This window comes from Dreissena polymorpha, chromosome 5 (genome assembly GCF_020536995.1).
Source record: "Dreissena polymorpha isolate Duluth1 chromosome 5, UMN_Dpol_1.0, whole genome shotgun sequence".
Lineage (NCBI taxonomy): Eukaryota > Metazoa > Mollusca > Bivalvia > Myida > Dreissenidae > Dreissena > Dreissena polymorpha.
In genome coordinates, this window is record NC_068359.1 from 24,697,398 (window position 1) to 24,714,034 (window position 16,637).

General features: G+C 36.5%; 1 protein-coding gene across 1 annotated transcript in view; it reads left to right on the top strand.

Annotated features, from left to right (window-relative positions):
• The first annotated feature begins 6,517 nt into the window (after positions 1-6,517).
• LOC127880680 (nonsense-mediated mRNA decay factor SMG8-like) overlaps positions 6,518-16,637 on the top strand; it is a 56,275-nt gene continuing 46,155 nt past the window's right edge. The window contains exon 1 of the mRNA XM_052428014.1: positions 6,518-6,686. Within this exon, the coding sequence (XP_052283974.1) occupies positions 6,625-6,686 (62 nt within the window). The 5' untranslated portion in view covers positions 6,518-6,624. The remainder of the gene's footprint in view (positions 6,687-16,637) is intronic.

A 16,637-nucleotide genomic window follows, 5' to 3' on the forward strand; every position in this document is an offset into this window, starting at 1 on the left:
AACCTAAATGCGGACCCTAAGTTCAAGGTCAAGGTCAAAGGGGTCAATATTTGTGTGTGTATGGAAAGGCCTTGTCCATATACACATGCATACCAAATATGAAGGTTGCATCTGAAGGGACATAGAAGTTATGAGCATTTTTCAAAACCTTAAAGCAAAAGTGTTACAGACGGACAGACGGATTGACTGACTGACAGACGGACTGACGGACTGACTGACTGTTATTTATATTAATAAGTCAAAACGAAAACACATGAACTTATAGAACTTATAAACAATCAAAGTATGATGCAGGTAATTTAGTTTAAACGTATTTATTGCATCAAATATGCATGGGATTGGAGTACAAGTTTTTACAACATTTTCTGGATCCTCCCCCTGATAATTATATCACATAAATTGCTAAAATACATGATTTATAATTCAACAACACAATCAGTTAGAATAACATATACAAAGATGTATAAGTATGGAAGTACATGTAGGTATAGTTATTAAATATAAAGGTATCTACTATTGTATGTATGTTATTGACAATTGCATGTAAAATTTAAAACCTTTTTGAGCCTGCTATGAATTCTTGTACCGTTCTGAACACAATTTCATTAAAATTCAAAGACAAATTGGGTTCACCGCATAGCAAAACAATAAGATTAAAGTTATGGTTCAATTTGCTTATAGTTGATCCTCTTATCTGTGTAAATTTTATACATTCAAAAAAGTAATGTCACGCATTTTCACAAGGAGCTCCGCAAGAACAAGCTGTATCAACGATTAGATTTGGTCTATAAAGATTTTAGTTTAAACTACTACATATATTTCTAAGTCTAGTGTGAGCAATGCTTACTTTTACTGCCTATATTATAGTATTTTGGGCACACATATGACTGTGGGGTTATCGCTGATTTGAAAGAAGATATTGTAGATTTTTCTCTTGTGTCTATATTAAGGTCATTCCAGATAAGGTTTTCGACACAAAAATGAATTCAGTTTTATTCGGCGTAAGCTGTATTAAGCCAGCTTTTCACCTCTCCTGACCTTTGTAAGTGTCCAATAAAATTCAAATAAAATTTCCCGCGGCTAGGTACGAATGAATACACTTCATTTATTCCATTGGCTGATTTGAGTATTCCACCAGAACATTGGAAACATATACGCGTCTTTGTAACACTGTTTTACTGCATGAAACAATTTTATTTCTAATGAAAAGGCTTAATAGATAGAACAGTTTTACACTCAATTCTCGACATCAATACAGTTTGTGCGTGCACTTTTTTATTTTCAGAGAATTACCAGCGCAACGCGTTTATATTTAAAGGCTATGTTCTCATATTTAGTACTTACTTCCATATTCTTGTCAACATGTTAACATGTAAAAGTATAAAGAGCAGTGGAAGCGAGGCCTCACTTTAATACATTGCATTTCAACCCGGGTCAATTCGCGACCAGTGTATGAATGTCAGAGTTTATATACAGGTCATCACCGGAGTTCGCGGCCAGTAAAATAATAGTTATATAATAAATACGCTATCGGTGAACTAGGTGACCTGGAATTTTCTTTAGACCAGAAATATGTAGATTCTTAATGTGTTTTAAACAATACAATGATAAATATTATTTTTGATTAATTTAACAATAATTATTCCACCATATTGACCAATGTATTAAGCATGAGCGCGATGATTATCGATACTGTTAATAATCGAATCAAATAGCAATGCCCGACAAACCACTGAAACAGATTTGTTCGAAGAACGCGCCTATAAATACGGATACTTCTCGTGTGGCCGGTTGACTCGTATGTTTTAATTTCACTTCCATTCTTCTTTTGGTTTTCTGTTTTGTATCTATAGGTTTATGACCAGCAATATGTAATAATGTAAAATAAGCCGCGAAAACTCCACGTAACATCCCGTACTGCGTGTGATGCAGCTAAGAACTGCACAGAAAAAAGACATTCGCTATCCTTGATCTCATTCATTGAACTATCAACGCCGTATATCTTTTTTAAAGATATTTCTTGTTTGGATTAAAAGACACGAGCCATTTCCTAGACCAATTAAGTTTGTCAAGATCAGATTTAATAATGCGGTTATTTCGGCAATATCTTTAGAAGCATACGCAAGAGAAGTGTTGTCAGCGAAAAGTCTTGTTAGACTATCAAGATTTTCAGATATATCATTAATATAGATTAAAAATAACAGAGGACCAAGTACAGAACCCTGGGGTATACCTGCTTTAATAGGCTTACTGTCAGAGATGGTATCTTTAATGAGAACTTGGTGTGACCAGTTTGAGATATAATCTGTAATCCATAATAGCTATTCGTTTTTAAAACCATAAGCTTCCATGTTATGAATAAGACCTCTGTGCCAAACTTTATCAAATGCTTTTGAAACATCACAAAAGACAAGACAAGTTCTTCTTTTCATTAAGATTTTTACATACAGAATCGTACATTTTAGCAGTTGATAGACCGCGCTATGACCCGGCCGAAATCCTGACAGAGAACTATGAAACAGAACGTTAGACAACATATAGTTAAACAAATGTTTAAATAATACTCTTTCAAATACTTTTCCAAAACAGGAGAGTAGTGAAACAGGGCGGTAAATACTGCAATTGTGTTTATCTCCTTTCTTAAACAAGGGAATTACATATGCTTTTATGCTCCCCGAAAATTTTCGGGGAGCATATAGTTGCCATTTTGAAGTTCCTTCCGTACTTCCTTCCTTTTGTCACACTTTTGTTACCGTTTCTCATAGCACCTTCAATACTTTACCGATCTCTTTCATATTTGGCATGTAGGTACCTTGCATGGACCTCTACCTTTTGATGAGGTTTGAGGTCACTGGGGTCAAGGTCACCGAGGCTAATAATAGATTTTTCCGTCACACTTTTGTTACAGTTTCTCATAACACCTTCAATACTTTACCGATCTCTTTCATATTTGGCATGTAGGTACCTTGCATGGACCTCTACCTTTTGATGAGGTTTGAGGTCACTGGGGTCAAGGTCATGGTCACAGAGGCTAATAATAGATTTTTAGGTGGTTATTAACACATAGATTGACAAAGCGCATCATCGGGGAGCATCCATCAGTTTCACTGATATTCTTGTTTCAATAGTGTTGGAAATTGACATTGATTTAAGGACATATTAAACAATATACAAAGGGGAACACATACCGTTGTGGATGTTTTTTTTAACATACATTGGCTTATACCATCGCATCGCAACCAGATGCTTTTCCAAGCTTAAATATATTGAATATATCTTGCATTTCCGATACTGATAATGTAAATGATGCACATGTTGCATTGATGTTTTTATTGAGGTTTGGGGGGGGGTCAATGTTTTCGTCATTAAAGGGGCCTTTTCACGTTTTGGTAAATTGACAAAATTAAAAAAAGTTGTTTCAGATTCGCAAATTTTCGTTTAAGTTATGATATGTGTGAGGAAACAGTAATACTGAACATTTACAAGCTGTAAAATAGCCAATATATGCACCTTTTGGCGATTTAAAAGCCTAAAAATTATAAAGCGTTGCAACGCGAAACGATTGAATAATTTGGAGATTTCTGTTGTTGTTATATTTTGCGAAACTACGCGGATTGCGTATATGACGTATAAAATACTTTCCACATTGAGTGAGTGCGGATGGTCAGTGGTTCGAAACCAGGCAGGCAGTTGTGGATTACTTTTTCCTTTTTTTTTAAATTTTAATCTCGATTTTTCACTGGACCTTTTTATTTCCAATGTTTACAATTATTAATATAAAGCATTTAACGACAAACTTCAAAACATGCACAAATCTGTGAAAAGGCCCCTTTAACAGTTCATATGGAACTAAAATAATTGTTTAAAAGATTGGCTTTGTTCATATTGTCCATGATAACAATGCCACTATTATCTAATAGAGGAAGGATATCGTTGCACGACCCAGATTTATTTGTTAGTCTTTTAATCAATCTCATGTACGATTTCGGATCCGATGCGTGTAAACTTTCAATTATGCCATCAACGTTCTCATAAAATGCAAACGGACATGTTTGTGCATATTGTTAACTTTGTTACGTTGGTGCTTAAATTTTATTAAATCACTTCGATGTAAACGATGCACAAGCTTGGTCTAGAGACCCGCATGAAGATAAAAACACTGCCCAATTTATATTACTTATAAGTTCATTGAAACGATCAAAGTCAGCACGCTTATAAACCCATACTTCGCGTTGAAAACGTTTCGAAAAAAATAAACGGTATTTCAATATTGGCAGTGCATGCTGCGTGGTCTCTTAAAGACGCATCCATGTTTATAACAGACGCTTCAGGACATTAACATGATTCCCTTAGAAGTATAGGGTCAAGTAAAATATTACGATTATTCCCAAAGCGTGTTGCTGTTTTAATTACATCAGTCAATCCATACATGGATATTGTTTCATTAAGTTTACCATATAATGCAGACGAAGTGTCGAGCGTTGTGTACGCGGTCAACTTTCGTCGCTGTCGCAGGTATGTGTATGTGGGAGAGACTGGCGGAACTCTGTACCAGCGACATCTGTTGACTCTGTCGCGTATTCGCACACAGCACAGTGACCCGGTAGCTGAACATTTCTATACAGACGGACACTCCATGGATGATTTCCAAATAATGGGACTCGAAAAACTCAGCGGGTCGGGCGAATACCGCAAGACCATGGAGCAATTGTGGAATACTAAACTAAGAAGACCAGTTCGTTTCCGATCAATAACTCGTCAATTGATTAACCGAATTGCTTGAAACTTCACATGTGGATTGGCTTTGGACAGTAGATGACCCCTATTGAAATTGGGTCGCTAGGTCAAGGTCACTGTAACAATAATTATGAAAATCATTTCTGATCAATAACTCGTCAACGAAGTGACCGATTGGCATGATACTTCACATTTCCATTGGCCTTGGACAGTAGTTGACCCCTATTGAAATTGGTGTCACTAGGTCAAAGTCACTGTCTCAATAAGCGTGAAAATCGTTTCTGATCAATAACTCGTCAACGGATAAACCGATTTGCTTGATAACTCGCATGTATATTAGCCTTGGACAGTAGATGACCCCTAATGAAATTGGGATCACTAGCTCCAAGGTCACTGTCAAAATAATTGTATAATCATTTCCCAATAACTCGTCAACGCATTGACCGATTGGCTTGATACTTCACATGTGCACTGGCCTTGGACTGTAGATGACCCCTACATAAATTGAGGTCATTAGGTCAAGGTCACTGTCTGAATAAGTGTCAAACTTGTTTCTGATCAATAACTCGTCAACCAATTGACCGATTGGCTCGATACTTCCCATGCCCATTGGCCTTGAAAAGTAGATGACCCCTTCACTGTCACAATAAGTGTGAAAATCGTTTCCAATCAATAACTCTTCAACAAATTGACTGATTCACGTGTGCATTCGCCTTGGACAGTAGATGACCCATATTAAAATTGAATTGGGGGTCACTAGTTCAAAGCCCTGTTTGGGGGGCATATGTTTCCGACCGCGGAACTCATGTTGTATACAGTGTTCATGAAATGTCTGCTTTAGGTATGCCAAATGACAGCACAGAAAAGTAGGAATAAAACGCATTCAATAAAGTAAAGGACAGACGCTTTAAATCACCGTTCGAAAGGAAAAGAAATCCAAATTTTTAAACATTCGGTCATTGGTGTAATTTTTGTTATAGTAGCTTGATGTAATATATAATCTTTTTTTAAAATAAATAATTAACATGAGCATTACATTAGGGTAATGGAAACACATAGAATGGAAAAAAAATGAGCCACAGAAATTAAGTCCAATTTGTATATGAATATGGATTAGGTAACCTATGGGTGAATCAATTTAATATGCCTTTAAACTTTCAAACTTTACAACAACAGTTATTAGATATCTTTAAACAAAATTAGAAGTTAAATATAAACAATTCAAATAGACTACAATCCTATTGCATATTTTAAACACACGTTCAAATAAAAAAAAATCGCATTTAAGAATTTCATAAACCAAGTTCAGAGTATCATCGCATGAACGCGGCAACTACTAAAAACGAGGTAAGTAAGAGTATGCATTTTTTTAGGGAATGATAGAAAAAAAAACTTTTTTATTGATTTGTCCTAAATATTCAAACATCCTAAGCAAGTACATAAAAAGATATTGCAAACCATACAATAATTAGTAAGATTGCTATCGAGTTCCTCAAAATCACTGTTACGAATTTATCAGAACAGAACACATCTTTTACTACTCCCATTTTTGTGCACACTTATATTTGTTTACATGTTAACACATGCACAAGAGTCCAGTAAAAAAACTAAAAAAAATCGTTCTCTTAATTTCTACATCAATCTTAGAAATTAATTCACACATAACTCGCTGACAATTATTCTGGTTGCCGTCGTTCTAATACCAATACAAAGAGTTAGGGGCAGATAATCCAGACTAGCTGACAATCTGTCCAGTATTTTACTGATGTCTAACCTAAAATCGCTACACCCATGTCAGTAAAATTTGTTTGTGTAATTTTAGGTTCCGGTAAAGTACAAAATAAAAACAAAAGTATTAAGCAGAAATTCCCGTTTGTCTGATATGCCATGAGTTATTTTCCATCAACAGGAGCAGTAGCTGTGCCCTTTCCGATCCCGGAAACTTTGATGTGAGGGTTTCTCTGCATATATTGACTTTATGAGACTACTGTTAAAATCAGTTTCGGATAAAGATAGTTTCGGATACTAATTCTCTGATCACGTACGAATAATAAGAAAAGAAAAAAATATGCCTTTTAAACTTTTTTGGCATTGTCTTTTTACCCGTTGAACTTGAAAATCATTCACTATAGGGATCCCCAGAAATAACATACTTAATATATATATATATATATATATATAGGGTGCTGGAGGTTTCGGTAAATGACAAGTTCGGTAAATTGATTTATATAGTAAATGCCGTGGAGGGTTCGGTAAATTGGTTTTTATAGAGGTGGTATACCTACAACAAGGTGTTAATGACACCTATTATTGGCTTACATTAACATCAGGGGCATTTATTTGCAAACTGTGGATTAATTTTGAGTTGAGTAATAAATGCTATGCCTACGGTAAAAAATTAAGGGAAATGAATGAGCTACCTCTGAACAACAAATTCTGTTAGGAAATTGTAGGTAAATTTACAATTTAAATAACGCAATACTGTTTTTTTTAAACAATTGGTGCTTTTATTTAAATAACATAATAGTAATAATAAATAATGATTTATGGCGATATCAATGTAAGATCTTCAATTAAGTTTAATGCTATTTAAAAAAGTTTCTTGTAAAATATTGTAGGCATGATTTAATAAAAATGATTTCAGTTTAAATAAAAAGCGCAATAGTATTTTAGACCACCGATAAATACTCAATTTCTCAATATATAATCATGAGGTAGTTTGCCAACATAATGAATATGTTGCCCAGCTCTTGCCACGTGGAGGCCACCTCTTGTAAAAGCCAAATGTTGAATTTTATATAACATGTTTTATTATTTCTTTCTGGTTGAGAAAAACACAAGAAAAAAATAATATATATAATCTTATACGTGTACGTAATTAATAAAAAGTAATATAATGATACGCGTTATGTTTCATAATTTTGTTAAGTGCGCGTGCCATTGAACGTTGAGTTAAGCGAAGAGATACACATAATTGAAAACTGATAAAAATGACATCTAACACAACGCCAGCAGAATGAATACACTGTGTAATAGCAAGCTGCTGTGATGATCACTATCGTATCAGCTTAATACACAGGCACCTGGCTACTGTACTGGAACAATGGGTTTTACGGCCAAAATAACTGATATCATTTTTTGCCTGAACAAATCCGTTGAATAAACAAATAATAACTGATTGACTTTGTAATCCGTTTTATTTACCATATATTATAAATAGGCAACAAGTAAAACATGGATACAATATATATATATATATATATATATATATATATATATATATAGGACATATGTGAATATTTCATGTCATTAAAAAAAATGTAGCTGAATGCATAAAGTTTTATATGTAACGCCATTATATATATAACCAAACGCATTTTGATAAAAAGTTCATAATAAGTTGGTGCAAAAACATTGCATTGAAATCGAAGTCGCTGTACATCAAAGGCTTACCTGATATACTCAAGAATGTTGTTCAGTCATCCCGAATATTGCAATATTGCAAACGCGCTGATACTTAATTGAAATGAGTATTTCACTGATTTAATCATACACCTAATTATTTCAAAAATGTATTCTGGTCGCTGAAATATACAGCGCCACTGAGCCTCGTATGTATGAATTACTTTCAGCCAATCAGTGAATTACCCTGAAAAATATGGAAATCACCCGCTGATTCATGCACACATTACAAATAATTTCAGCCAATCAGTAAATTAAATTGAGAATATGGAAATCACCCGCCTAGTCAAACACGCATAATCAAAACTTTATTATTTCAAGTAAAAAATAAGACCATAAAAAGCAAATGATGGTAAACTTCTCCCATCCGTGCACCATATTAAGGCAAAGTAAGATAAATTGGGACTTGTTGTTCAATGTTCAATGATGATTCATAGTAAGAAATCAAAACACATCAATGGAACTGATTGTGACAATTTATTCAAACAGGCAAATCATTTAAAAATCCATATCAAGTCATATACAATAATATTAAATTTTGTTTCCCTAAAATGCTGTTACAAAGAAATCATGTTTGATGTTATGTTCTTTATTGTTGTTTAGGGGATTTTATAGCAAAAGTTTGGCCGAGTTTCCTTGAGAAAGTGGTTCGTGTCAGTAATCTGGGTCTTTAAGATACAAAAATAGCTTCCATTGAAATGCGCATTGTATAAAGCGTGTGTTCGCATCCGTTGCAATATATTATATTTTTATAATATTTAATATGTTTATCCACAATTATATATTGCATCAAAACCAGTAAGCCGTTATTTCTGAAAAAGGAAACATAAATGTGTACAAACTTTCTTCCAGATGGAACCCCGCAGTTTGCACGTTTGATAATTCAGTAGAAATGGCCATTTCTATACGATTTGCCTATAAACATGACTCATTTAAAAGGAAGTGCGTTACCTTAATTTCAAAACGCCTTTATTATTTCTAACTCAATCGATAAAACAGGTAAACAGAAATACACGCAACCGGATATGAAGCATAACATTTCTATTTACGAAAGAAAAGGTCGCTATACGTAGCGAGTTGCCTCGTTTGCAAAACATGCCAGTGTTATTAGAGTACAAATGCAACGTTTTCAATCTAGTGAAATAAAAAACAGTTTATTACACAAATTTCTAACCGAGAATTCGGATTTTTAAAAATATATAATATTTTGATAATTTAATATTATGTCAAGCCAATTGGTTATTTGACTTAAGTCATGGTAATATTTCTGGGGTTAAATATTCATTTATATGTAAATATATTTGGCAACCGCGAAATTGCCCATTCAAACAAAATCCACGGAAATAATGTATGTGGCGCCGCCAGAAGAACATTAACGTATGATGCTAGAATATATTTTGAGAGGAATGTCAATGCAATCAAAACAAGAAATAATTAACCAAGCCATATGCGAAACAATCTTTGGGCGGAGAATATTTTATAATTCACAACTAGTGTTTTCGCAGGCAAAACCAATTTTACAAAAACAACATCTAATATATCCTCATCCCATAGCTTATGTTGATGCAGTCAATTAGTCGCAAAACAAAAACCGTTTTGATCAAATGTCAAATAAATCATTTCGCAATACAGTACATCAAGTTGTTTATTTGAAAAGTGAACTTGTTGCAAAACTTTAAATGATTGTGCAATGTTGCAGTAAAACTACAAACGCGTTGGCCCTTGAACATACTGGTTATACGTTGCAAAAGATGATATCAGTTAATTAAAATGTTATTTTAAAGTGGTATATTCTCCCATGCACTCATCTGTGTATGAACATTTCTATAAATAAATTCTCAATTAATGTGCACGCTTATCGACAAAAGGTGCGATAATCCCTATTTATACCAATTTACCGAAACCTCCACGGCATTTACTATATAAATCAATTTACCGAACTTGTCATTTACCGAAACCTCCATAACTCTATATATATTTATATATATATAGTCAGGGTTCTCCAGAAACGCTTTAAAACAAATTACGCTTGTTGGAAACTAGTTGCAATAATTCAACTCTCAGCTTTATAACCCAATGGGTTGCCGAGAGTTGCAATGCGCTCTCTCTTGTCCATGGGTGCAAAATGTTATCAATAATGCAAGGGTTAAGGAACACTGAAACTGCAAGAACTTATTAAAGTTTACCTGTCTAAACCACAAACTCATCCAAATGGTACCATTAAAGCAAGAAATAATTGCTTTTTATTGAATTAGTTTTTCTTTCGTACGCTGTATCCGCCATATTGGAAAATTGATCCAATATTGGTTAGGTTGCAGTACACCAATATTTTGCATGTTGGTTATGTGATGGAGCTATTAAAGTCCATAACGATGTGGTATTCGATACAGAATACACTGTTTCAAATTTAAACATAAAAATGTCAGCGAGAAAAGTGTGTTGACACATCGTCGTGTTTTTATAGGGTGCATGCAAAGGATAACATCCATAGGTTGCCATTCTGGTAAATTAAACATGTTTATGAAGTTTATTCATTATTTTCCTTAATTTTTCTCGAACGACGTCTGTTAAGTGAGGCGCACGGATTCCGTTCGCTGAACTGCACCCATGTTTATGAAGGGGTGCATATGGACTGCCAGAGCTGCCATAGCAAAAATTATCAAAGGCTCTGGGAGTACGTTTATATGGACTAGTTGGAAACCAATTTAGAGTCCCTGGGATGCACATATTCAAGTCATTCCATTAACAAACAATGCATGTAAAGCAATATCCTATTAAAATTCTAGCCAACACAATTTTTATCCTCGCACTAGTCGATGATAATTGTTGCTGTGATGACTCTTGAGAGTCCAGGGGTGGCGAAATCAAATGTCCGAGTTGCCTGAGTCGTACATTTGCTAGTCTGGGCAGCTCATATTTTTACAATTAAATTGCCCGTGGACAACCATTTTTATTAATTGGGTCGAGGAAACAATCAATACAAGCAGTAATTAAGTTTTACAAAAGCAGATGTTGATATGCCATAACATTGTCCGTGCTATTTGTGGAGCAATCAAGCAACTCTCAGCAACCCTTTGGTTTATAAAGCTGAGAGTTGAATTATTGAAACTAATCCTCACACCTGTTTAAAATCCAATTAATCCAATGTAGTGCAATGTCCGATAGTTTTCTCACATCCCATCCTCTATGAAACTTATTCTTTAATGCTGTATCTGACAGTATGTGTGTGCTTCTTCTCATATAGAATTTATTAATGCATTTTGAAATGGCCACTTACTGATATGTTACAAATTTACAGTTTTATCTTTATAGAAACTGGCCCCAACTCAGCATTAACATCGAAACATTTGATGTCTGCCAACAGGTGTAAAAAAATTAGGCATAGATTTAATTAATGTCATCTGGTAACACTGTCAAAACATGTGTATTAAACTGGTTTTATTGTTGTTTCAACTGGGTTATATAATTATAAGGTAAATATATTTTTTGTTAAAAAAAAAGGTATAATACCAAATATGATGCAGTTCCTTCCTTTGATGGTATGGGTACAAACTGTTAATGTGTATTATTCACATTCAATTATATTAATTGTTAATTAAATTGACCATCAAGAGAAAAGAAAACAGCAAAACAAACAATTCATATACATTACAGCATTCAAGTGGGTTATGAATACAGTAGAGTTTATATGAATTGTTTTGCAAATTCAGTAAGAAAACACATGGCAAAAAGAGCACTGAACTTACTTAAAACGTGGTTTGTTTATAACCCAGGTTTTAGGTTTTGACCCATAAGCGTTTTATTGAAGTTACAATGTAAATTTATTCAATTAAATCATGACCACAGGTTTTAACTGGACATTCAAGCAAGGAATAGTTTAATATGTGTTTTTAATAATGAAACCAACAATTATATTATGTATTATTTTATATTCACGCTATATTGAAATGGATTTTTTGCTGAAAATTTGAAGATGTGTGCACTATTTAATGCAACTCCTACTTTTCCAAGTAAGGAGTCCTAGGACTCCTGTTTTGAAAACCTATCGATACCCCTGATAGTCAATATAAATTGCTGCCTGCAAGCCAATAGACCTAGCGATACCCCTGATAGTCAATATAAATTGCTGCCTGCAAGCCAATAGACCTAGCGATACCCCTGATAGTCAATATAAATTGCTGCCTGCAAGCCAATATACCTAGCGATACCCCTGATAGTCAATATAAATTGCTGCCTGCAAGCCAATAGACCTAGCGATACCCCTGATAGTCAATATAAATTGCTGCCTGCAAGCCAATAAACCTAGCGATACCCCTGATAGTCAATATAAATTGCTGCTTGCAAGCCAATAAACCTAGCGATACCCCTGATAGTCAATATAAATTGCTGCCTGCAAGCCAATAGACCTAGCGATACCCCTGATAGTCAATATAAATTGCTGCCTGCAAGCCAATAGACCTAGCGATACCCCTGATAGTCAATATAAATTGCTGCCTGCAAGCCAATAGACCTAGCGATACCCCTGATAGTCAATATAAATTGCTGCCTGCAAGCCAATAGACCTAGCGATACCCCTGATAGTCGATATAAATTGCTGCCTGCAAGCCAATAGTCTATGCATACCCCTGATAGTCAATATAAATTGCTGCCTGCAAGCCAAAAGTCTATGCATACCCCTGATAGTCAATATAAATTGCTGCCTGCAAGCCAATAGTCTATGCATACCCCTGATAGTCAATATAAATTGCTGCCTGCAAGCCAATATTCTATGCATACCCCTGATAGTCAATATAAATTGCTGCCTGCAAGCCAATAGACCTAGCGTTACCCCTGATAGTCAATATGAATTGCTGCCTGCAAGCCAATAAACCTAGCGATACCCCTGATAGTCAATATGAATTGCTGCCTGCAAGCCAATAGACCTAGCGATACCCCTGATAGTCAATATGAATTGCTGCCTGCAAGCCAATAAACCTAGCGATACCCCTGATAGTCAATATAAATTGCTGCCTGCAAGCCAATAAACCTAGCGATACCCCTGATAGTCAATATAAATTGCTGCCTGCAAGCCAATAGACCTAGCAATACCCCTGATAGTCAATATAAATTGCTGCCTGCAAGCCAATAGACCTAGCGATACCCCTGATAGTCAATATAAATTGCTGCCTGCAAGCCAATAGACCTAGCGATACCCCTGATAGTCAATATAAATTGCTGCCTGCAAGCCAATAGACCTAGCGATACCCCTGAAAGTCAATATAAATTGCTGCCTGCAAGCCAATAGACCTAGCGATACCCCTGATAGTCAATATAAATTGCTGCCTGCAAGCCAATAGACCTAGCGATACCCCTGATAGTCAATATAAATTGCTGCCTGCAAGCCAATAGACCTAGCGATACCCCTGATAGTCAATATAAATTGCTGCCTGCAAGCCAATAGACCTAGCGATACCCCTGATAGTCAATATAAATTGCTGCCTGCAAGCCAATAGACCTAGCGATACCCGTGATAGTCAATATAAATTGCTGCCTGCAAGCCAATAAACCTAGCGATACCCCTGATAGTCAATATAAATTGCTGCCTGCAAGCCAATAAACCTAGCGATACCCCTGATAGTCAATATAAATTGCTGCCTGCAAGCCAATAAACCTAGTGGTACCCCTGATAGTCAATATAAATTGCTGCCTGCAAGCCAATAGACCTAGCGATACCCCTGATAGTCAATATAAATTGCTGCCTGCAAGCCAATAAACCTAGCGATACCCCTGATAGTCAATATAAATTGCTGCCTGCAAGCCAATAAACCTAGTGATACCCCTGAAAGTCAATATAAATTGCTGCCTGCAAGCCAATAAACCTAGCGATACCCCTGATAGTCAATATAAATTGCTGCCTGCAAGCCAATAGACCTAGCGATACCCCTGATAGTCAATATAAATTGCTGCCTGCAAGCCAATAGACCTAGCGATACCCCTGATAGTCAATATAAATTGCTGCCTGCAAGCCAATAGTCTATGCATACCCCTGATAGTCAATATAAATTGCTGCCTGCAAGCCAATAGTCTATGCATACCCCTGATAGTCAATATAAATTGCTGCCTGCAAGCCAATAGTCTATGCATACCCCTGATAGTCAATATAAATTGCTGCCTGCAAGCCAATAGACCTAGTGATACCCCTTATAGTCAATATAAATTGCTGCCTGCAAGCCAATAGACCTAGCGATACCCCTGATAGTCAATATAAATTGCTGCCTGCAAGCCAATAGTCTATGCATACCCCTGATAGTCAATATAAATTGCTGCCTGCAAGCCAATAGTCTATGCATACCCCTGATAGTCAATATAAATTGCTGCCTGCAAGCCAATAGTCTATGCATACCCCTGATAGTCAATACTAGAAATGGCGCGGCAGAGGCCGACACGTATCCCCACGCCGAATGTTTGACCTAGGTGTGCCCCAGGGTTGGTAATGGGGCCATGCATAGCTGAGATTGACCGTATTGTCATAAGAGAAGTTCATCATCAATTAGAAGTGAATTGGTGTAGAAATGAAGAAGTTATAGTAAAAGGCAATTTTGGGTGGGTGTGACATATGTGGGCAGGGCGCCCCAGGGTTGGTAATTGTGCCATGCATAGTTGAGATTGACCGTATTGTCATAAGAGAAGTTCAGTATCAATTTGAAGTGAATCGGTGTAGAAATGAAGAAATTATAGTAAAAGGCAATTTTGGGCGGGTGTGGTCTATGTGGGCGGGGCCCCAGGGTTGGTAATGGGGCCATGCATAGTTGAGATTGACCGTATTGTCATAAGAGAGGTTCAGTATCAATTTGAAGTGAATCGGTGTAGAAATGAAGAAATTATAGTAAAAGGCAATTTTGGGTGGGTGTGGTCTATGTGGACGGGGCGCCCCAGGGTTGGTAATGGGGCCATGCATAGTTGAGATTGACTGTATTGTCATAAGAGAAGTTCAATATCAATTTGAAGTGAATCGGTGTAGAAATGAAGAAATTATAGTAAAGGCAATTTTGGTTGGGTGTGGTCTATGTGGGCGGGGCCCCAGGGTTGGTTATGGGGCCATGCATAGTTGAGATTGACCCTAATGTCATAAGAGAAGTTCAGTATCAATTTGAAGTGAATCCGTGTAGAAATGAAAAAATTGTAGTAAATGGAATTTTTTGGTGGGTGTGGCCTATGTGGGCGGGCGCCCCAGGGTTGGGATTGGGGCCATGCATAGTTGAGATTGACCCTAATGTCATAACAAAAGTTCAGTATCAATTTGAAGTGAATCCGTGTAGAAATGAAAAAATTATAGTAAATGGAAATTTTTGGTGGGTGTGGCCTATGTGGGCGGGGCGCCCCAGGGTTGGGAATGGGGCCTTGCATGGTTGAGATTGACCGTATTGTCATAAGAGAGGTCCAGTATCAATTTGAAGTGAATCGGTGTAGAAATAAAGAAGTAAATGTAAAATAACCTAAAAAAATGAGTGATAATTTCTGACGCCGCCCCACCCCAACTGCTATAACTTTTGACCCAGGGGTCAGATCAAAATTCCAAATAGTGCAGGGTCGCACATATGCTCATAGCTACCATGTGTGTAAGTTTCAAGGTTCTAGTGCTTTTAGTGTAGGAGGAGATAGTGGCCAGGACGGACGGACAGACAGACAGACAGACAGACGGACGGACGGCGGAGATAACCACAATATCCCCACCTTTTTTTCAAAAAGCGTGGGGATAATAAATTGCTGCCTGCAAGCCAATAGTCTATGCATACCCCTGATAGTCAATATAAATTGCTGCCTGCAAGACAATAGTCTATGCATACCCCTGATAGTCAATATAAATTGCTGCCTGCAAGCCAATAGTCTATGCATACCCCTGATAGTCAATATAAATTGCCTCCTGCAAGACAATAGTCTATGCATACCCCTGATAGTCAATATAAATTGCTGCCTGCAAGCCAATAGTCTATGCATACCCCTGATAGTCAATATAAATTGCTGCCTGCAAGCCAATAGTCTATGCATACCCCTGATAGTCAATATAAATTGCTGCCTGCAAGCCAATAGTCTATGCATACCCCTGATAGTCAATATAAATTGCTGCCTGCGAGCCAATAGACCTAGCGATACCCCTGATAGTCAACATAAATTGCTGCCTGCGAGCCAATAGACCTAGCGATACCCCTGATAGTCAATATAAATTGCTGCCTGCAAGCCAATAGTCTATGCATACCCCTGATAGTCAATATAAATTGCTGCCTGCGAGCGAGCCAATAGACCTAGCGATACCCCTGATAGTCAATATAAATTGCTGCCTGCAAGCCAATAGACCTATCGATACCCCTGATAGTCAATATAAATTGCTGCCTGCGAGCCAATAGACCTAGCGATACCCCTGATAGTCAATATAAATTGCTGCCTGCAAGCCAATAGTC